Source organism: Ornithorhynchus anatinus, chromosome 4, assembly GCF_004115215.2.
Source record: "Ornithorhynchus anatinus isolate Pmale09 chromosome 4, mOrnAna1.pri.v4, whole genome shotgun sequence".
Taxonomy (NCBI): Eukaryota; Metazoa; Chordata; class Mammalia; order Monotremata; family Ornithorhynchidae; genus Ornithorhynchus; species Ornithorhynchus anatinus.
Genome location: NC_041731.1, coordinates 87,229,940 through 87,250,617, shown reverse-complemented (window position 1 = coordinate 87,250,617; position 20,678 = coordinate 87,229,940). Strand labels below are relative to the sequence as shown.

Below are 20,678 nucleotides of genomic sequence, written 5' to 3'. Positions count from 1 at the left end.
AAGTGATGGGGTAGATAGAAGCTAATCAGATAGGACACAGTCTATGTCCCATTCACATGGGGCTCACAGATGAGGTAACTGAGGCACAGAGAAGTGAAATGACTTGCCCAAAGGCACACAGCAGACAAGTGGTGGAACCAGGATTAGAACCCAGGTCCTCCTGACTCCCAGACCCATGCTCTATCCACTAGGTCACACTACTTCTCTAAGCCCACAGAGGAGATGTGTTAGGGAAAAAGCCCCTAGGTGGCATATCCTGACAAATCCTATTCCACTCCCCCACCCACATAATATCATTCTATCCATCATCTTTAGAATGTTGGTGGGTATCCATTTATTCCACTTATTTGTTCCACTTATATATTAAATGTTTTTTTCTTAATTTGAGTGTTAATATTTGCATCTATATCCTTGCTCTTATTCCTATTGTGTACCTATTTATGTGTTTATTCCTATATACTTTAATTTTTTCAGAGGTAGGAACTGCATCTCATACTCCTACTACCAATACTAAAAAATACAATTATAATAGTAACAATAATAACAATGATATTTATTAAGTGCTTACTATGTGTCAAGCACCATTCTAAGTGCTGGAGTGAATACACGATAATCAGGTAGGACAAAGTCTTTGTCCCACATGGGGCTCACAGTCTAAGCAGGAGGAAACAGGTACAGAGACACAGAGAAATTAAGTGACTTGCCCAAGGTCACACATCAAGCAAGTAGTAGAGCTGGGATTAGAATTCAGCTCCTCTGATTCCCAGGTCTGTGTTCTTTCCACTAGACCTTGCTGGCTATAATAATAATCATAACAATGATTGTGAAGCACTTCCTATGTGTCAGTCATTATCCTAAGCACTGAGGTTGATACAAGATAATCAGGCCAGACATAGTCCCTATTCCACATGGGACTGACAGTCCAGCTTTCCCAAATGTCCAGTAAGCCCTCAGAACATTGTTAGGTACTTAATATGTACTGATGAGGATGATGGTGGAAGGGCTCTCAATTCCTCCTTGATGCATTTTGAGGGGAAGTGAAGGCACAATTGGAGAACACTGTTTCAACAACAAGAGCTGGTCTCAATCCTCTGTGTTTGCATTTGGTTTTGGACTTTCTGAGCACTATCACACAGGTTTTTCTGAACAAAGAGTTTGCACAGGAAAAATCCCTGCATTGTGGGAAAATTGGGAGGTTTCAATCAATCAATCAATCATACTTATTCAGTACTTGCTGTGAGCAGAGCACTGTACAACAAACTTGGGAGAGTACATTATAACAGTTGTCGATACATGCCCTGCCCACAGAAAGCTTACTTTTTAATAGTGTCTGCAATTTTATCATAATTTCCAGAAGCACGTATCCCCCATCCAGTATCTTAGGTAATGGCCAGGTAAGTATAGCATTTTGTGCTATGTTCAAGTATACGTTACCCAACTGTCCCTCACTTAAGCAAGGGGAAACCCAGGAAAAAAACATATAATTGATTATTAGATTGCTTGGTTGACCAGACTCAATGCTCTTCTTGGTCTCCTATTTTAATATGTCTGCTGAATTTATTGCCAGTGAAATAAAAGTTGAATCATGACTAGACTATTGTATCAGCCTCTTCACTGGTCTCCCAGCCTCTGAACCTTCCCCTCTGGAGGCTACACTATATATTGCTAAATGAATCACATTCTTGAAGTGTGGCTCAGTACGTCTCTCCATGCACAAGCTCTCCATCATCTTGTGCCTTCCTACCTCATCTCCCTTCTCTCCTTCCAAATCCCAGCCTGCAGACTCTGCTCCTCTGGTACTAACCTTAGTCTTAGTCTTGCCTGTATCTCCACTGACCCTTGGCCCACATCCTATCGCTGCCCTACAATGCTCCCTCGCCCACCCAAATCCGCCAATCACTCTTCCCCACTTCAAAGCCCTACTGAAGGCACAACACTCCAAGAGGCCTTCCCAGACTAAACTCCCTTTTCCTCAGCTCCCTCTTCTTTCCACTTCACCTTGACCTGCTCCCTTTGCTCTCCTTCACCTTCCCAACCCTCAGCACTTATGTATATATGTATATATTTTTTATACTGATGCTTGTTTACTTATTTTGATGTCTGTTTCCCCCTCTCTAGACTGTCAGCCCGTTGTGGGCAGGGATTCTCTCTTTATTGTTGTATTGTACTTTCCAAGTGCTTAGTACAGTGGTCTGCACACAGTAGGTGCTCAATAAATATGATTGAATGAATGAATGAGTGAGTGAGTGAGTGAATGAATGAATGAATGAATGAATGAATGAATGAATACACTCACCACTCCTCAGATATTCCCATTACCAACCATCTCCCTCGGAATTAAGGAGAAATTTCTTACTACTGGCTTCAAGGTTCTCACTATGTTTCACCATCTTTCATATCGGTTTTCACCCAGTTTGCCAAACTTACAAGCTTCCCTTCTCCCAGGCTTGCCTTCTAAATGTATCTCTGTCTAACTCCTCTCTCCTGTAATCCCTCTGCTGGCACCACATCCTTCCACTTTCACAAGCCTATAACCTTGGCTTTATCCTTGACTCCTCTCTTTCATTCAACCTACATATTCAATCAATCACTAAATCCTGCAGGTTCCATCTTCACAACGTTACCAAAATCTTCCCTTTCTCTCCATCCAAAGTGCTACCTCATTAATCCAATCATTTATCTTATCCCACCTTGATTACTGTATCAGCCTCCTTCCTGACGTCCCAGCCTCCTGTCTCTCCCCACTCCAGTTCATACTTCACTCTGATGACTGGATCATTTTTCTACAAAAATGTTCCATCCATGTTACTCCATTCCTCAAGAACCTCCAGTGGTTGCCCATCCACATCTGAACCAAACAAAAACTCTTCACCATTGGCTTTAAAGCACTCAATCTTCTTGCCCCTTCCTCCTACCTCACCTTACTACTCTCCTACTACATCCCAGACTGTACACTTTGCTCCTCTAATGCTAACCTTCTCACTGTACCTCGATCTTGTCTTTCTCACTGCTGATCTCTCACCCACTTCTTGCTTCTGGCCTGGATTGCCCTCCCTCTTCATATAGCAACAATAATAATAACTGTGGCATTTGTTAAACTCTTACTATGTACCAGGCACTGTAGTAAGTGCTGAGGTCGAAACAAGCAAATTGTGATGGACAAAATCCTTTGAGGCGCAGTCTCAATTCCCATTTTATAGATGACATAACTGAAGAAGAGAGAAGTGAAGTGACTTGTCCAAGGCCACACAGCAGACAAATGGTGGAACCAGGATTAGAAGCCATGACCTTCTGACTCCCAAACCTGTGCTCTATCCATTACACCATGCTGCTTCTCATATCCAATAGGCAATTACTCCCCCCCACCATTCAAAGCCTTATTGAAAGCACATTTACTCCATGAAGCCCTCCCTGACTAAATCCTCCTTACTTCTTCACCCATGCTCTTCTGCATCCCCTTGACTAGCTTTTATTCATCCCCTTGACTAGCTTTTATTCATCCCCTTGACTAGCTTTTATTCATCCCACAGCATTTATGAACATATTTGTAATTTATTTATTTATGTTAATGTCTGTCTAGACTGTGTGGGCAGGGACTGTGTCTGACTGTTGTTGTATTTTATGCTTCTAAGTGATTAGTACAGTGCTCCACACACAATAAGCACTCAATAAATAGAATCGGTTCATTTTTCTGAAAACAAAAACAAAACAAAAACTAAAAAAAATTTAGTTTACATATCTCAACTCCTAAAAAAACCTACATCTAACAGAAACTTAGCTTAGCTTAGCTCGATCTACTCTCTCTCCTGCCTAACCTTGCTGATCTTGTATCACAACATGCCTGACTCAGTGCAACCTTTCAGGAGAGAGTAGAAACCAGTAACAACCTAAAGCTTCTGGACTCATGCACACCATGCACTTTCAGGTGATCTGGGGAGAAGGGAGAGATTGTTTCTACTCTGCCTCTAGACTAGGTAAACCAACATGCGGTGGTGACTGCAGGGAGTAAAACTGCTCAATTGATGTGTGATCTAAGTGCTTTTCATATATATTTAGGTTTGGCCAATGAGGTGGGAACCCCTCTGAATGCAATATTTTGGACATGGAAGTTTCTCTAGAAAGGTTATGGGGAGTCTATACTCCAAGTTACTGGGCTATAAATTCTTATTTTTCCTTCCAGGAATGACATTTTAAAAAATGGTAAGCTAACTGTTCCCAACTTTTTCTGGGAAGTTGGTGGTGGAGGTAAGTTGCATCCATTTAAATTAATCTAGCAGGCAGAATTCTACATGATTTATTATTTAATAGTTTTAAATCCAGGGTTTCAGTTGTAAATATTTTTCAGTTGTGGACTTGCTGACGGAAGTGGATGTGAAAAGTTGGTTCGATAACTCATTTAGCACTTTCAAGGGAAGATAAGCTAGGATGGCTAGTTCTAGCTCTTTTTATTAGTTGCCCTAACTTTTAACCTCGCTGATCTCTTATTACATCTCGTCCTGCATACTCTGCTCTTCTAATGCCAACATATGCTTTGCACCTAGATCTCATCTATCCCACCACCAACCCTTACACACATTCTCCCTTGGGCCTCAAATTCTCTCCTTCATATCCAACAGTCTACTACTCACCCCATGTACAAAACTCTTCTAAGATCACACCTCTTCCAAGAAGCCTTCTCAGATGAAGCTTTTTATAGACTGTAGCTCGCTTTGGGCGGGGCATGTGTCTACCAACCTTGTTATACTGTACTCTCCCAAGAAGTCAGTACAGTGCTCTGCACATGGCAAGTCCTTAATAAATACTATTGATTGATTCCCCTATCCACTGTACCCTTTGCACTGACTAAGAACATGGCTCTGTACTCATTAAGCACATGAATCCTCACTCCAGCACTACAGTACTGATGTAAATATTTTTATACTCTATGATTTCCCCTATCGCTAATCCATTTTAATGTCTATTTCCACCCGTTGACTGTAAACTCCTGTGGGCAGGGATCTCCTCTATCAACTCTGCTGAATTGTATTTTCTCAAGCTCTTAGAACAGTGCTCTGCAAACAGTAAGTACTCAATAAACTCAATAAGTAAAAACTCAATAAATCCACTAATTGATTGATTCCTGCCCCCAACTTACTCTCTAGTCTTTCCCTTCTTTTTCTCCACCTGAAATGTAGAAATACCTGCTCCTAGGGAGGAGTCACTTGGCAGTGGTATTGACCACTGTCCTCATGCCCTTTCATTCCCCCAATGAATCTCTTTAAGATGCCTCAAGGGAGTTTCACCAGGGAAATGGAGAAACAAGGCCTTATAGGCGTACGACCTTTACAATCATCTGTAGCCTCCGTTTCAAACAGAACTATGCACATCTTTTAATACTTCCTTTTAGGATGCACATAGTGTTCTACTGTATGCACAAGGCAGGGAACATGTTCTTCTCCCAGTAAATCTATGTAACTTGCTTTGGCCTATTTTCCCCATAGGTAGGGACAGAATCAAACCCAATATTTTCTCTGCCATCTATTGTCTTAATCATTTCTTTTCAGATTTCTTCAATGTTGGTTTTAATTAGGAACATGAGATTTTCAAGACAAGGTGTAGAGATGTATTTTATTTAATTCTTATTCAACTCCTAGCTTTCAGATTTCCACACAAACTACTCTGGCAACTATGTGTATGAAAAAAAAAACATGAACATAAATCCAAGAGAGACACCATGGAAGGTTTTTAATTCCTCAAAGAAAGAGATGGGTAGATCATAAGGAGTCAAGCTGGAAATACCAAAAGGGAGAAGATAAAACCTTTTCTTATCCCTTCATTGAGCAAGGGGATAGGGGAAAAGGAATTCTGAAATTCCCACCAGGTGTGAGAGATGAAGGAAAATCAAGAATGAGCAAAAAAATGTGTAACCCTACAAGAACAACAACAACAAAAAAACAGCCAACATGAAACAGGGGACCCTCCTGCTCAATACCAAGACTATAGCACACTGATTCCATAATACATGACTCACCAAAATGCCAGGTTATTTAAATACAGCACCTTTTCTGAATTAACTCAGGGTCGAAGAGATCCTCTGGCACTATAAAATACGAGTTTCGACACTTCACGGGAACCCAATAGCCTCATATTTAAGGTGGTGTTCATGAAAAACTAATACTGCTTTCAAGGACTGTGTTTTTATTTTTAACTTGAATTTCAAAGCTAATGAATTAAATTTGCATGATGTTCATAATCAGAAGCTGGAGCTAATGAACTATGCTACTTAACATCAATTATTACTTTTGGGCAATTTTTAAGACACTGGAAAATTGTTATGCATTCTTCCTGCATATTGCTATGGAACATCGAAACTTTGTAATGATGTCAATCTTGGTTAGTAAACCTTTCCCTAAATTTTACATTATTCATTATTTGGGGATTACATCAGAAAAAATCAGAAAATTTTTCTTTTTTTTTTTGCTGGCAAATCGGCTTCATACAGATGTAATCTCTAATTAAATTATCATTGTGCTTCAGGTCCCTTTTTTGTTAAAAGGACCAGGTGATGAGATAATAATTATTTGTTCAATCTTTACATTGCTACTGGGCTACACATTATTAGAGTTACTATTCAAACACAACTAGTGGAAAGTTCAAGAAATTCTGTAATATATGAGCATTTGAACATCAACCATTTATAACTGTTTAAAAATATCTGCCCTCAGTGTAGAATTTCCCTTTTAAACCTGCACTGCAGTGTTTGTTTCTTATTTTCTTCATAGGTCAGCACTGCAGAGCAGAGCAGCAGTTCTGATTCACTATCGTGATTATTTTTCTGTAGTGATCAAATGATGGCCTGCCTACAATGATCCCGTAAGAAAAGTCACTGTCTGCCCTGCCAAGGTCATTTCAGAACACCATGCTTTTCCAAAAGTAGCACAGACATGCCATCTAGCAGCAACTGCTAGGAATGCCCAAGTTTTCCATAACTGTTTCCCTATATCATTGGAGCACAGAATCAAATTCCTAAGAGTTTTGGGGATTTTTTTTTTTGTGTGTGAAATTATTTGAATAACATTGGCTATCCCAACATTAACCAGACACTCCACTAATAATGGCACTTAATGGAAGTCTCTTATGGTGGGGAAAGCAATAAGCACATGAGTTTGTCTAAATGGAATTTAAAACCTAATGAATTATATTTTCATTTAGATTGCATATTATAATAATTTATCCAGAATTACAATTGATGACCTGTCAACATAAAAGTCTGTGCTGAACTAGGACTAGTATGCTTCTTTTCCTTAAATATGACAAACCCACTGTTCTTATGCAGTCAGAGAAAAAAATGTTGATTTGCTGAATAATGAATTCCTCCAGGGGAGATAAAATCTTTAGTAGGTCTTTGAATTGAGAAAATCAAACTCTGATTTTCTAGTAACCTATCTTACCATGAGATGGCGATACTTAAACACTTTAGAAAATGTGTTCTATTGCTGGTGAGTTCCCAACCCCAGTAGCAATACCACGAATGCAAATACTATGCATTTCTTTATAAATCAATACAGAACAGTTTGTTAGAAATCCATCTTACTTGTGGCTAGATTAATACCATAAGCAATCTACCCATTCCCTGGTGGTAATGACTGATATATTGACATGTCTTTTTATCCATTCAGCACTCCAAATTTAGAAACTCAGCAAGAGCATGGATGTATAGCTAGGTGTGTGCAATGGTGGCTATAGGAAGAGAAACTGTTATGGAATATAACTTCCAAACTGGCATCATGTGAGGATAAGAGATGATCTTGTATTCAGCTGGTCCCATTGAAACTGTATCTACTAAAAAAAAGTAAATTTGTGTGGAAACATTATAGATCTATCAAGAGTAATGATTTTTGGCTCCACTGTTACTTAGTTCCAAATAAAAGCCTCTTTTCTGTTATTTTCTCTGTCAACATTTAGATTGATTTCCAAAATGAACTGTCAAGTATGTATGGGGGTGGTAAATCAATAAGGAAAAAAATTGAACTTTTCTGAAATCCTTCAATCTAAGGTTGAGCCCACCAAACAGAAGTAGAGAATCAAGTGGAGAGTTGAAACAATTCCCTGGCTAATTCAGGCTATAAAAATACTCCAAAATACTTTGTATTAAATTTTCCAAATTAACTAGAATTTCATACCATACATAATCTTTCTGCCTTCTCAGTCTTATTTCTCTCTGCATCAACACCTAGAGTAGAATTAAGACACTAAATCAACTATGTTGAAAATGCCTTCCATGAAGCCTATTTTTTGGCTCTCAGTACCCACCGTAGTATTTCTAAGGGGCAAAATTTCACTAGACAAAACTAGATCAAGAGGCCATTAAGGAGCCACAATTCTGTCTCAACATTAAAATATCCTGCTATGAGTATTTTAGTAGCCAAATAAATGTCACTATAGATGTACGACAAAATGCCACATTTTCCTGCACTCTACAGAGTAGCAGAGTCACCAGAAGTTTAGAACAGAAGTGTGGAAATCTAAGGTTCATCCTTTCCTCCCATGGATCCCTCAATTATACATTACCAAATGGCCGTAGACTTGTAGAATGAAAATTTTCAGTCACTTGACACTCAGAAGACCTGATTAATGTGAGTAAAGGATGGAATATTATAATTGCATTGTAGATTTGAGAATGAATTGCCCTTATGGACATTATTAGATCAAGTGCACACACACACATTCAAAATAGTTCAAACAAAACCCTCATGTGTTTTGATGTCTTCATGTAAACATTAATGTGCTTTATGAAAAAAGAGAAATAGCCAATATTATAAAAAGCCTAATTTTCATATATGTATATTACACAGTATATAGAACAGGTATATAAATATATAATAAATATATACTGTCTACTGACATTCTTTTTGATTAGTCATATTCATTATCTTGGTGTAACAAAATAAAACATACTTTTAAGTTTTATTTTGAACATTTGCAATCTAATTTCAAGTGAAACACTCCCCAGATTGTAACAAAAATGATCTTGTCAGAGTGGGACTCTCTGAAGCTATATTTGAAGAAAACTTGCATTCTTAACTTTATGACTATTTTTGAGATGCATTAAAAGGAAATTACTTTTCAACAGCATTGAAATTGTTTTATAGGCTCACAAAATGGGTCATTAAAGCCACTAATATGTCATTCCCAAATACCATGTGTAAACTATTAGTGGTGATAGCAGTCACTAATTGAAATTCTACTATTTTTAAAATTAGGAGTTTGTAGCAGTTGACAACTAGAGGGATGAGGCTACTTCCAAGTTAATACTGCTCGTCATGTTAGGAATATTCAATCACCTATTTATTTGTTCATCTTTTTTCCTTGCCTTTATGGCGGAAATCTCAGTTTTGCTAGCCATTCAGTTTATATAATAGGAGATAGAGTGTACTCCTGAAGCAGTTTAAATACAATCCCAGAGCTCAAGATACTTTGTTTTCTCTCATACCCTCTAAAGTAATGTAGTCACTAGCAGGGTAACTGCTTCACAACTGCTTTCAGGCACTAATACATGTTTCTTCTGCTCTTGCTTTCCTGACATCTCACCCTTCCCTCTGGAAAATAATGATTTCCATTTCATAGAATGCTGAGTCGCTTGGAATATCTGACTGTCATCACTGACCCACTATATTCACCTCTGGGGATCTGTCTCCAAGCTTCCTGCCTTTTAATAGGGATCATCTCATGTTCAGTTTAGTTAGAACTGGCAATTTTCCAGATTTAATGGCTCTAACCCAAGTCCTCATTTCTCTACCCAGCCTCAGTTTGGTAGCTTTCAACTCCCTGTCTCTTTTGAGCTGATAATCAGAACTTCCCCAGCTCCTCTCAGCTTTCTGCAGCAAACAGGGAAGAGATAAAGTAAAACACCATGAAACCACCTAGTACAAATGGCAGAGCATAACCTGTCTGCCCCACTTCATTAAGAACATACCGAATTTGTGGGGAGACCCGAACTGCAGCACGTCTGTGAGAGGAGCCTGATTGATGAGGTTCAGCTGGAAAACGGTTCTCTCTTTTAAACAAAGCACCCTCTAATGCATGTTGACAACAGGCATTATTCCTACTGCAAACTCCAGGGCTGCCAGTTGTTCGGTCGGAGGAAGGGCGCATCGTAAACCAAATCCCCCTGAGAGCTGCATTGCCCACTCCAGACATTCACGTTCACCCCCTTTCCCTCTCTGCCTCTTATCACACCCTCTCACCACCCCCACCCCACTCTACCTTGCGGTGCCATTTCCTGGGTAGGTAAATGGACCATCTACCAAAGAGAGGGAACAAGAAGGGACGGAAGGAAAGCAGTTTGTCAGATCCCTGTATTTGGGAGGAAAAATAAAAGAAAGAGAAGAAGAGAGAGCATAAAAAGAGACCAAAGACTGTCCCCTACCTTCGAGGGATCCAATGCAGCCAGCAGAGCCAGCACCAGAAGGTTGAGGAGGTTGGATGGCACCTGCATTCTGACCCTGGTTCCAGGTCTTCTTCACTCTCTTTCATCCAGCCCGTCCACGCTCACTGCAGGGACCGTCTCTCGTCGGGAGCTCTTGCAACGGAGCTCGAATGCAAGGAAGAGCTGGAGCAGGAGGAGCTGGAGCAGGGAGAGCTGGAGCAGGAGGAGCTGGAGCTGGGAGAGCTGGAGCAGGAGGAGCTGGAGCAGCAGCACCCGCCCTGGGGGGCGATCATTCCGCAAGCATCCTTGCCTCGAAGTGTCAGGGAGCCCGCCGGCCAGCCAGGCTGCTGCAGGAGCTGTCCGTGGTGCTGACGGGCCTCCTCCCTCCTCCCTCCCTGGTCCCCTCCCCTCCCAGCCGGCTGCCCCCAAAAGTTTGGACCCAAGGAAAAGGACACCAGCAAAGGAGGGGAGGCAGAGAGGGGGAAGGCGAGCAACTGATGGAATCGGTGTGGCGACCTGGGCAACGGATGTGACATCACCAACACAGCTTGGGGAGCTGTTTTGCAGGGAAAAAAAACATTTCTTAACCAAACAAGCCTCGACTCTTCAGCTTCATCTCCGTTTTTGCTGGCATCTTGAGCTGCGGGAGAGGAATAGGGAAAGAGCCAGAGATCGGGAAGCAAATCTAAGTGACTGGGACCAGCCCCTGCCGTTGGTGAACTCACTTTCCCCGTGGTTAAAGTTGGGACTCGATTAGATTGTGAGCCCATTGTGGGGCAGGTATGGTCTCTATCTGTTGCTGAACTGTTCATTCCAAACACTTAGTACAGTGCTCTGCACATAGTAAGTGCTCAATAAATATGATTGAGGGAATGAATGAGACTGCTTTGGGTCATGGAGAGGTCGAATCGATGGGCATGTTCTCCATCTCTTGCTCATTCTATCCTCTCGGTGTATACAAACACTTTTTTGAACTCAAACAGTTACTTATATGAAATATATGCCATTATTTATCATGACCCAATGCATACAGATCATTAGAAACATAGACGTTTTATCTTTTGGAAACAAACAAAAAAAATGCATTTCTTGCCTCTCTATTCCCTATATGCAATACAGGGGAAATAAGAGTATAGCTTCAATGTCAGCCTGCACTGTTTACGCCCGGGGAAGGTTTCAATGATGGATGGGCAGTGAGGCAGGAAAGTGATCATTTCCAAGCCTTTGCAAGCTTCTCTCCCTTGGGGACAAAAGCCAAAGAAGCACAGCCAGATCCCTGGGGCAGAGGAAGGGTGAGTGACATACCAAAGACTCAGCCACAGCCACAGTCTAGTGGAAGTGGAAAGCCAAGTTTAGTGCAGCTGAAGAGGGGTGGAGATAACAGAGAACATGGGATATTTCTCAAACCTCAATTCCAAATGTGCCTAAGAGAAGTGATTCAGACAACCTTATGTAACAATGTAGAACAGGATATTTAGTCATCCTACTAATTTTCTTGATTTGAAATTTTCTTGGGTATAGAAAAAAATGATCTGGGTTAGAATAATATATGTGTCCGTAGCATCAAAACCAGAATAAAATGAAGCATTCAAGAGATCAGAATCGAACCATTTAACTTGTCCCAAATAATAATTCGCTGTTAGCCTTAAGTGTTCGTTGCTCTGTTAATTCAGATTACTCAGTTATTATTTATCAAAAGTGCAGATGCCATTGATTACAGTTCTTTTGGTAGCTTTCATTACTATCTTGATGGCTTATAGAGTATGGTTTCCACATTGGACTACTGTCCACACAAACATAAATGATTGAAAAAAAAATAAAAGTTTCTTGTAGAAAGGGAGATCATGTACAGAAAACAGATGGTAGAATTTTAAAAGAGAGAGGGAATCACTTAGATTGTGATTGGTGTAATGACAACCCAGACAGTAATGTATCAGCTTGGAAACCTCAGATTTCTCCAGAAGGAAGAGGATGAATAGCATCTTCAAAACAAATTGTAACTATTGAAGAAATTAATTTTGAGGTACTAAAATTGCAGGTGTAAACCTGATACGCATCAGATTCCTTTCTGGAGCAATTAAAGACTTAACCTTCTTGGCCTCTGTGATTTATTTTGTTTATCAGTCTGCTCTTCTAATAATAAGATTGAAGTTATTCTTAGATAACAACCTGTTGCAATATATCTTGCTGAGAAGTGTTCTGCACTGGTAATGTATTTTTTCTGACAATATATGTCTCAAAATTGAGATTTTGGCCCTGCACAAGCATCCAGAAAATATGTACACATTGTTATTCTATCTCCTTTCTGTCTCTCATTCTTTTTGTCTCAAGCACAGAAAACCAATGACTTAAGGGAAATATGATAATAGCAATAACTGTAGTCGTTGTTAAACTCGATATGTGCCAAGCTCTGTACTTAGGGTTGGATTGATGCAATATAAGCACATCAGGCAGTCGCTGTCACACATGGTGCTCACAGTCTAATGGGGAGACTAACAGGCATTTTATTATTGCATTTTTTAAACGATGAAATAGAAGTGCAGAGAAGTGAAGTGGCTTGCCTAGGGTCATGGTGTAATGGATAGAGCACAGGCCTGGGGATCAGGGGTGCTAATCCTCGCTCTGCCACTTATCTGCTGTGTGGCCTTGGGCAACTCACTTTACTTTTCTGTGCCTCATCTGTAAAGTGGGGCTTGAGACTGTGAACCCCTCATGGAACAAGGCCTTTGTCTAACCCAATTTTCTTGTATCCACCCCAGCACTTAGTACAGTGCCTGGTACATAGTGAGCACTTACCAAATACCATTATTATTATTATCATTGTTATTACAAAGACTTCTAATTCCAAGGCTCATGCTCTTATCACTGGACCATGCTGCTTCTCCACTCGCATCTGTTGCTTACTATAACTGATAAGTGACTATACTACAAATGTATTTGCAGGGAGCCAGAATCTAGATGATTGCAACAGTGAATGTTATCTTAAATGACAGGCAGAAGGTTACACTTCAGAAAGACATTTGTGTGATGGGTTATTTTTTATATACCCAAAGTGAAGAGATCTGGAAACATAGTTACATAAGTTTACATCACTTTGAATCCTGCAGATGTTATTTTCCAATCAAAATGATTCGTCTATGTATAAAAAACATTTGACTGGTCTCACATCTTCCTCAAACACATTAACATCTGAATAATGGGTCTTTACCAAGAACATGAGCATGAAAACATATAAAGTGTTCTTTTCCATTCTTCCTATGCTCATTTATAGTGGAATTGCAAAACGATTTGACAGACTAATAATCCTATACAAACCCCACAAATATAGCTAAATAATCTAAATAGGAAAGATAATAACCTTAGTATAAAAAGCAGATAATTTACAAAAAAAGTGTGCTAAAGGAAAACAGATGATCTTTATCTTCTTGCCAAACAAATAAAATCTCAGCCCTTGGAGTGGGCCTGGGAAGGTAAGTGATACTTAACTGCCACTAAGTGACTAAGGAAATAATAGATCCAGGCTCACCATAGACTTCACAATCCTTTCAGAAAATACAGCTCCTATTGGTACTTATCTTTTATCCTTCTGAACACCATTTTCAGCTTTTCTTTTCCTCTTACTATAATTTCACCATGGCATTTGCAAACTATGCAAATTGATGAATTTGCGGTGAACAGTATAATAATATTAGTAGCACTGTTGAACACTCATTTGGTGTGGTGCACTATATTCTTGTCTTGTTTTATGCCGTCTATTCATTTCTAACCCATAGCGACACCACAGACACATCTCTCCAAGAACGCCCTGCTCTCCATCTGCAATCATTCTGGTACTGTATCCATAGAGGTTTCTTGGTAAAAATATGGAAGTGGTTTACCACTGTCATGCCCTCAACTCTCTCCCATGCTGCTCCTGCCTTAGATGTTTAGGAAGAACAAATTAATAATGTGACATATTTGCTTCCCACAAGGAGCTTACACTTGCCTGAGGGAGACAACCATAAAAATATTTAAAACTACAGTGGCTAAGAAATATATTGAACACATTTTGTGGGTTTTAATGAAAACAGTCTTTTATATGCTCGATCATAGTCTTCAGCATAAGCGATCAGACTACCAATGTTCTCTTTAAAGCATGAAGCAAATTGTATGAAACAGCCTTCAATTTGAATTTCTCTGCTTGGCGAATTGACTGTAGAGTGGATTTTTCATGTTGAATTTTCTGAAAGGTTTATGGCTGTTCCCATTTTTTGATTAAATGTATTTTCAAAGCCAAAACTGTTTTACAACTTAAAAAAATAGTATAAAATCCTGAGACTAGTCCCCTGCTTATGACCTCTCTATTATTCTATATTGAAGGATCAATCAATCAACCAGTGGCGTTTAATGATTGATGAGAAGTGGAAGATACGTTGAAGATTGAAATCAAGTGAAATCCTTCAGATGATCTTTGCCAATCAGAATGATTCATCTAGCTACAAAAAATATTTGACTAGGTCCACATGTTTAGGGATGGTGGGGAAAATAGGGAGAGAAGAGAAGCAGACCCTACAGATGGGTAGATTGCTCTCAAATATAGGGACCACTTGTTGCTTCCAAGATTTCCCTAAAAGTATTTTCCTCTTCTACAACTTCCAAACTCTTTAGCTAGTATCTTATATGATTGATCCCACAGAAGCCATTAGGGGTAAGCCCTGACTCTGCTGAAGATCAATCAGTAGGTGGCATCGTGGTGAAGAGAAGGGCTAAAATAGGTCTTTGTCATACAACTGATTTCTGTCAGAGAAAGCTGGACCACTTGTACCCAGGCTGTAAGGTCCATGGCAAATTTTCAGAACTTAGATGATCTCTGGGCTAATCAAGGTTGAAATAGCTTTGGATGGGAATTGTTCATTAAAAATGGAAGTGTAGTTAAACCTTGGGATAAAAAAGACATGTTGCGAACTATGGTTGATATTATATAGGGGTCGGGGTGGGAATGATGATGCTTAATTGATAAAACAAATTATTAACAATAGCCACCACTAATGGCAGTTGAAGCCACAATCCAAAGGAGAATATTTACAAATTCAATCAATCAAAGGATCCATCAATCATATTTATTGAGCACTTACTGTGTGCAGAGAACTGTACTAAACACTTGGGAGAGTACAAGGTAACAGACACAGGCCCTGCCCACAGTGATTTTACAGCCTAGAGGGAGAGACTTAATATGCAAATATAAATTATGTGGGGCTGGGAAGTGAGGAATAATAAAGGGAGCAAGTGAGGTAGACCAAAAAAGGAGTCAAAGAAAAGGAAAAGAGAACTTAGTCAAGGGAAGGCTTCTAAGAGGAGATGTGCCTTCAATAAGTCTATGAAGAGGGGAGAGTAATTGTAAGATACAATGAGGGAGGTTGGTCCAGGACAGAGGCAGGATGTGGGTGGGAGGTCGGCGGCAAGATAGAAGGGATCTAGGTACAGAGAGTAGGTTGTCATTAGAGGAGCAAAGAGTGCAGAGAGCAGCAAGGTGAGGTAGGAGGGGGCAAGTGAACTGAATACTTTAAAGCTTTTGTTAAGGCGTTTCTGTTTGACACAAAGATGGATAGGCATCTACTGGAGGTTCTTGAGTGGGGAAACATGCCCTGAACATCAATCAGAAAATGATCTGCACATCAGAGTGAAGTAGGGACTGGAGTGGTGAGAGATAGGAGGCAGGTAGACCAGCAAGGAGGCTGATGCAGTAATCAAGGTGGGATAGGATGAGTGATTGGATTAATGTGGTTGCAATTTGGAAGGAAAGGGTAGATTTTGGCAGTGTTGTGAAAGTTGAACCCATAGGATTTGGTGATGGATTGAATATTTGTATTGGGTCAGTTCTATCCCCTATAATAATTATATATGATTCCCCCCTCTAGACTCTGAACTCACTGTGGGCTGGGATTGTCACTCTTTATTTTTGTATCATACTTTTCCAACTGTTTAATACAGTGCTCTGCACAGAGTAAGTGCTTAATAAATACAATTGAAGGAATGGATATGATTATTACATATGTGCATATGCATGTATATTATTGTACTCCTTTGTATTTTTGTCCTTTATATTCAAAGAAGACATCACTGATGGTGAAATTCACCTATCAGTGCATGTGTGGCTGAAAAGGTCAATGCTGGATCTATAGTTCCAGCCATGTTACGAATGTTAAAGATTGTTCCTTGCTGTGATGTCATATTTAATGTTTGGAGTGCCTGATGCTGTTTTCTCTTTTCCTCCTTGTATTTCCTTTCCTACAAATCTTTTGCTCAGAGACAAGGATCTACTCCCTTCTTGAAAACAGTGTACCATTCAGTTCTATACTCAGCAAATGATGCAGTTTTCAGATGTGATGCAGCATTATCTGAGTTTTTGTTTCACTGTATAGTGTTCTGAATGCAGGGAGTGTTCAATCATTGACTGATAAAGATAATAGTAGTAATGATAACAATAATATTAAGTGTTTAACAAATTGTTAAGCACAGTACTAAGCCACAGGATAATTAGGTCAGACACAATCCCAGTAACCGCATCTGTGAGAACAGATAGCATAATGTGAACTTTCATCAACTTCTTTAAATGGTGATATTCTTTGGCAATTTCATTTTATGTACTAGACTGATTTGGTGAAGCTCAATTCTTTTCTTCTGTTTTCAAGGCTGTTGCCTAAAAGTAGTTATTAGATTACTAATATTAGAGGACTAAGTCTGAAAACAATAGTAGTAGAAATTGTATTTAATGAGTGCCTACTAAGTGCAATAAACTGTAGTAAACACTGAACTCCTCTCAGGGTCTCACATGCAGAGTTTCCAGTACTCAACCAGTCTTGACTATAGGAAGGAGAGTCAACCAGAGACATATCCATTCCATTCTTAACTTGGCCAGTGGCTAGTGAGGGGAAGGCAATATGTTACAAGTCAAAACTCACCTGTGCTGGGAAGCAGAGAGTTGAAGGCAGAGACTCAAGTTTACTGTGCAGAAGGAGGCAATGGTAAGCCACTTCTGTATTTTTACCAAGAAAGCTCTATGGATACACTACCAGCATGATTGCAAATGGAGATGGGGCGTTCTGGGAGAGATGTGTCCATGGCGTCGCTATGGGTAGGAGATAATAACAATAATAATTATGGTATGTTTTAAGCACTTACTATGTGCTGAACATTATTCTAAGCCCTGGGGTATATACAGAGTAATCAGATTGTCCCACATGGGGCTCAAATTTTTTAACCCTCATTTTTACAGATGAGGTAATTGAGGGACAGAGAAGTTAAGTGACTTGTGCAAGGTCACACAGCAGACAAGTGGAAGAGCTGGGATTAGAAGCCACGTCCTCTGATTCCCAAGCCCGTGCTCATTCCACTAAGCCATGCTGCTTCTCTAATGATGTCTTGGCAGCATAAGACGAGACAAAATAACATTGGTAAAAGACATTGAAGCACAAGACACACTCCCTTCCCACAAGGAGTTTACAAACCTGACATTATCTGGCATAAGATTTCTTTAGTTTTATCCTACACATTTTAATTGATTCTCAAAATCTGATCCTCACCCAAATAGAAATGTTTTAAGATCATCAGAGGCAGGCTGGCTCGAACAATTGCCAAACCAAAAGTTCACTTTTTCTGGCCCTAAATATTTATATTAAATTTTGGGTGTGTATTTAATATCTAACATATATCCGGAATCATGATGCATTTTTCTCAGGCCAATATTGAAAAGTCTTGACAGACCAGCTCTCATTCATGATGTACAAAGACTAATTTTTGTCATCTTGTAGCAAGAGTTGAGGAAGTCAGAAGCTGAGTCATCATCAAACTCATTATTCTCATTTCCCTGTTTGACTAATCCTCATTCATTCCTCTAAGTTGATAACATGACATTTTACTTCAAATAACCTGTATCCTATTCTACTCAACCCACTCAGAGAGTTCTCCATCTTCTGTCTTACCATTTTTGTTTTTTGCTTCCTGAGATCAGAATTTTATGTGGAGGTCCATTTTTTCAGCTGTCTAGAAATTACAAGACCTACTCATCATTTTATGTAGTTGGACCTATCTTTGACTGGTGTGATCTTGCTAATTTGTTCCATTTAAAAGTTTTCATGAAGGGAGATGCCATATTCAATCAGTCAATCAATCGCAGTAAGGGCTTACTGTGTGTGGAGCAATATACATTAAATACTTAGGAGAGTATAGTGTAATAGTTTGTAGACACATACCTTGCTCACAGTTACCTTACAGTCTATATAGAGAGACATACAGTGATATTAATAAATAAATTATGGATATGTACATAAGTTCTTTGGGACTAAAGGATGGGTGAATACAGAGAGCAAATCCAAGCATAAGGAGGACATGGAAGGATGTGGGAGAAAAAGAAATGATGGCTTAATTAGGAAAGCCTCTTGAAGGAGAAGCACCTTCAGTAAGATTTTGAAGGTGGGAAGGGTAATTGTGTCAGAAATAAAGAGGGAGAGCCTTCCAGGCTAGAGGCAGGATGTGGGTGAAAGATTGGTGGCAAGTTAGATGGCAAAAGGGTACAATGAGTAGGTTGGCATTAGAGGAGTGAAGTGTGCAGGCTGGGATATAATAGAAGAGCAGAGAGGTGAGTTAAGAGGAGGCAAGGTGATTGAGTGCTTTTAAGTCAAAGGCAAAGAGTTTCTGCTTGATGTGGAGGTGAATGGGCAAGCACTGGAGTTCTTGAGGAGTTGGCGAAATGTGTATTGAATGTTTTTGTAGAAAAATGATCTGGGCAGCTAAGTGAAGTAAGGACGGGAGTGGGGAGTGAGAGGAGGCAAGGAGGACAGTAAGAAGGCTGATACAGTAATTGAGGCAGGATAGGATAATTGCTTGAAATAGCATGTTAGCAGTTTGGATGGAGAGGAAAGGAGGGGATTTTAGCTTCATTTGAGAGATGAGTTGAAGACAACACTACCTTTTAAGGCTTGTGAGACATGAAGGATGGTGGTGCTATCTACAGTGATGGGAAAATCAGCGGGAGAACAGGGTTTAGGAGGGAGATAAAGGATTCTGTTTTGTACATTTTAAGTTTAAGGTGTCGGCAGGACATCCAAGTAGAGATATCTTAAAAGCAGGAGGAAATGCAAAACTGCAAGACTGCAGAAAGGGAGAGAGATTGGAGCTGGAGATGTAGATTTGGAAACAATCTACATGGAGGTGGTAATTGATGCAATGGGAGAAAATGAGTTCTCTAAGACAGTGGGTGTAGATGGAGAATAGAAGGGGACCTAGAACTGAACCTTGAGGAACTCCCACCGTTATAGGGTGGAAGGCAGAGGAAGAGCCTCCAAAAGAGATTGAGAGTGAGTGATGAGAGAGATAGGAGGAAAGCCAAGAGGAGAAATCATAATTCAGTTGCTCTTTGGCTACAACAGTCTTCTCTTGTTTGATGGCTATTGACAACTAAAGCTGAAGGCCAAAACATTGAGTTAATACGGCCTCTTTTCTTCACTGCTACTTCTTGTCTAATGGTGAAATTCAGACTTATTGAAGCTGATCTTACTCTTACTCTTGCTCGTTTTCCTATCAAATGTGTTGCTCTCATTTAGTTCCTAGCCAAGCTAAGAATAGCTTTCCATTTCATCTATGTCTTTGCCATTTATATGAACGGAACCTTTCAGGAAATAATAATTTAACATTCATTTAATCTTCAAGAGATTAATCTTTAGTGGAATGTTGTGCAACCGTATCTACAATTCTTGCATTTTCCTTTGCAGTTTCTTCATCATTTAGCATAGTCTTCATGGAAGGGGAGGTGTGTCAGCTGCTATTCATCAATACTGATTTCCTTTTCCCAGGTGAAACTGTTGAATAGCAGCGATGGAATAGCTGTAAACAAGCTGAAATGGGTCACCTGCTTGATTCTTCTACATAGATTTATATGATATGAGCTGCTAAATGTTTTAAAGGTCATTTATGCAATTCTAGTTCACTTCTTTCAGGAGGTCTATATGTGTAGGGTCGATTTCAATTTTGCTGTGTGCTATTTCCAGTGAGTTAAATGCTTTGCATAATTATTAAGCACCAAGCAAATTGGCGTTGGTATTCTTTGACTGGGAGTTCTGTGAAGGACAGATATTGTGTCTGATCTGATTATCTTGAATACACCCTAGTGCATAGCATATAGAAAATCCCTGCCATCCTTTTGTTAGTAGCAAGCACTCTGTTTTTGTTAACTGAGAGGAAAATGATGGCATTCTGTGCTTGCTTCATCTAGTCTGCCATTCAAGGTCATTCT

General features: G+C 39.7%; 1 protein-coding gene across 1 annotated transcript in view; it reads right to left on the bottom strand.

The window, feature by feature from the left end:
- OLFM3 (olfactomedin 3) overlaps positions 1 to 10,921 on the bottom strand; it is a 212,802-nt gene extending 201,881 nt beyond the window's left edge. Inside the window, exon 1 of the mRNA XM_029062100.2 lies at positions 10,409 to 10,921. Within this exon, the coding sequence (XP_028917933.1) occupies positions 10,409 to 10,477 (69 nt within the window). The 5' untranslated portion in view covers positions 10,478 to 10,921. The remainder of the gene's footprint in view (positions 1 to 10,408) is intronic.
- Between the last annotated feature and the right edge of the window lie 9,757 nt (positions 10,922 to 20,678).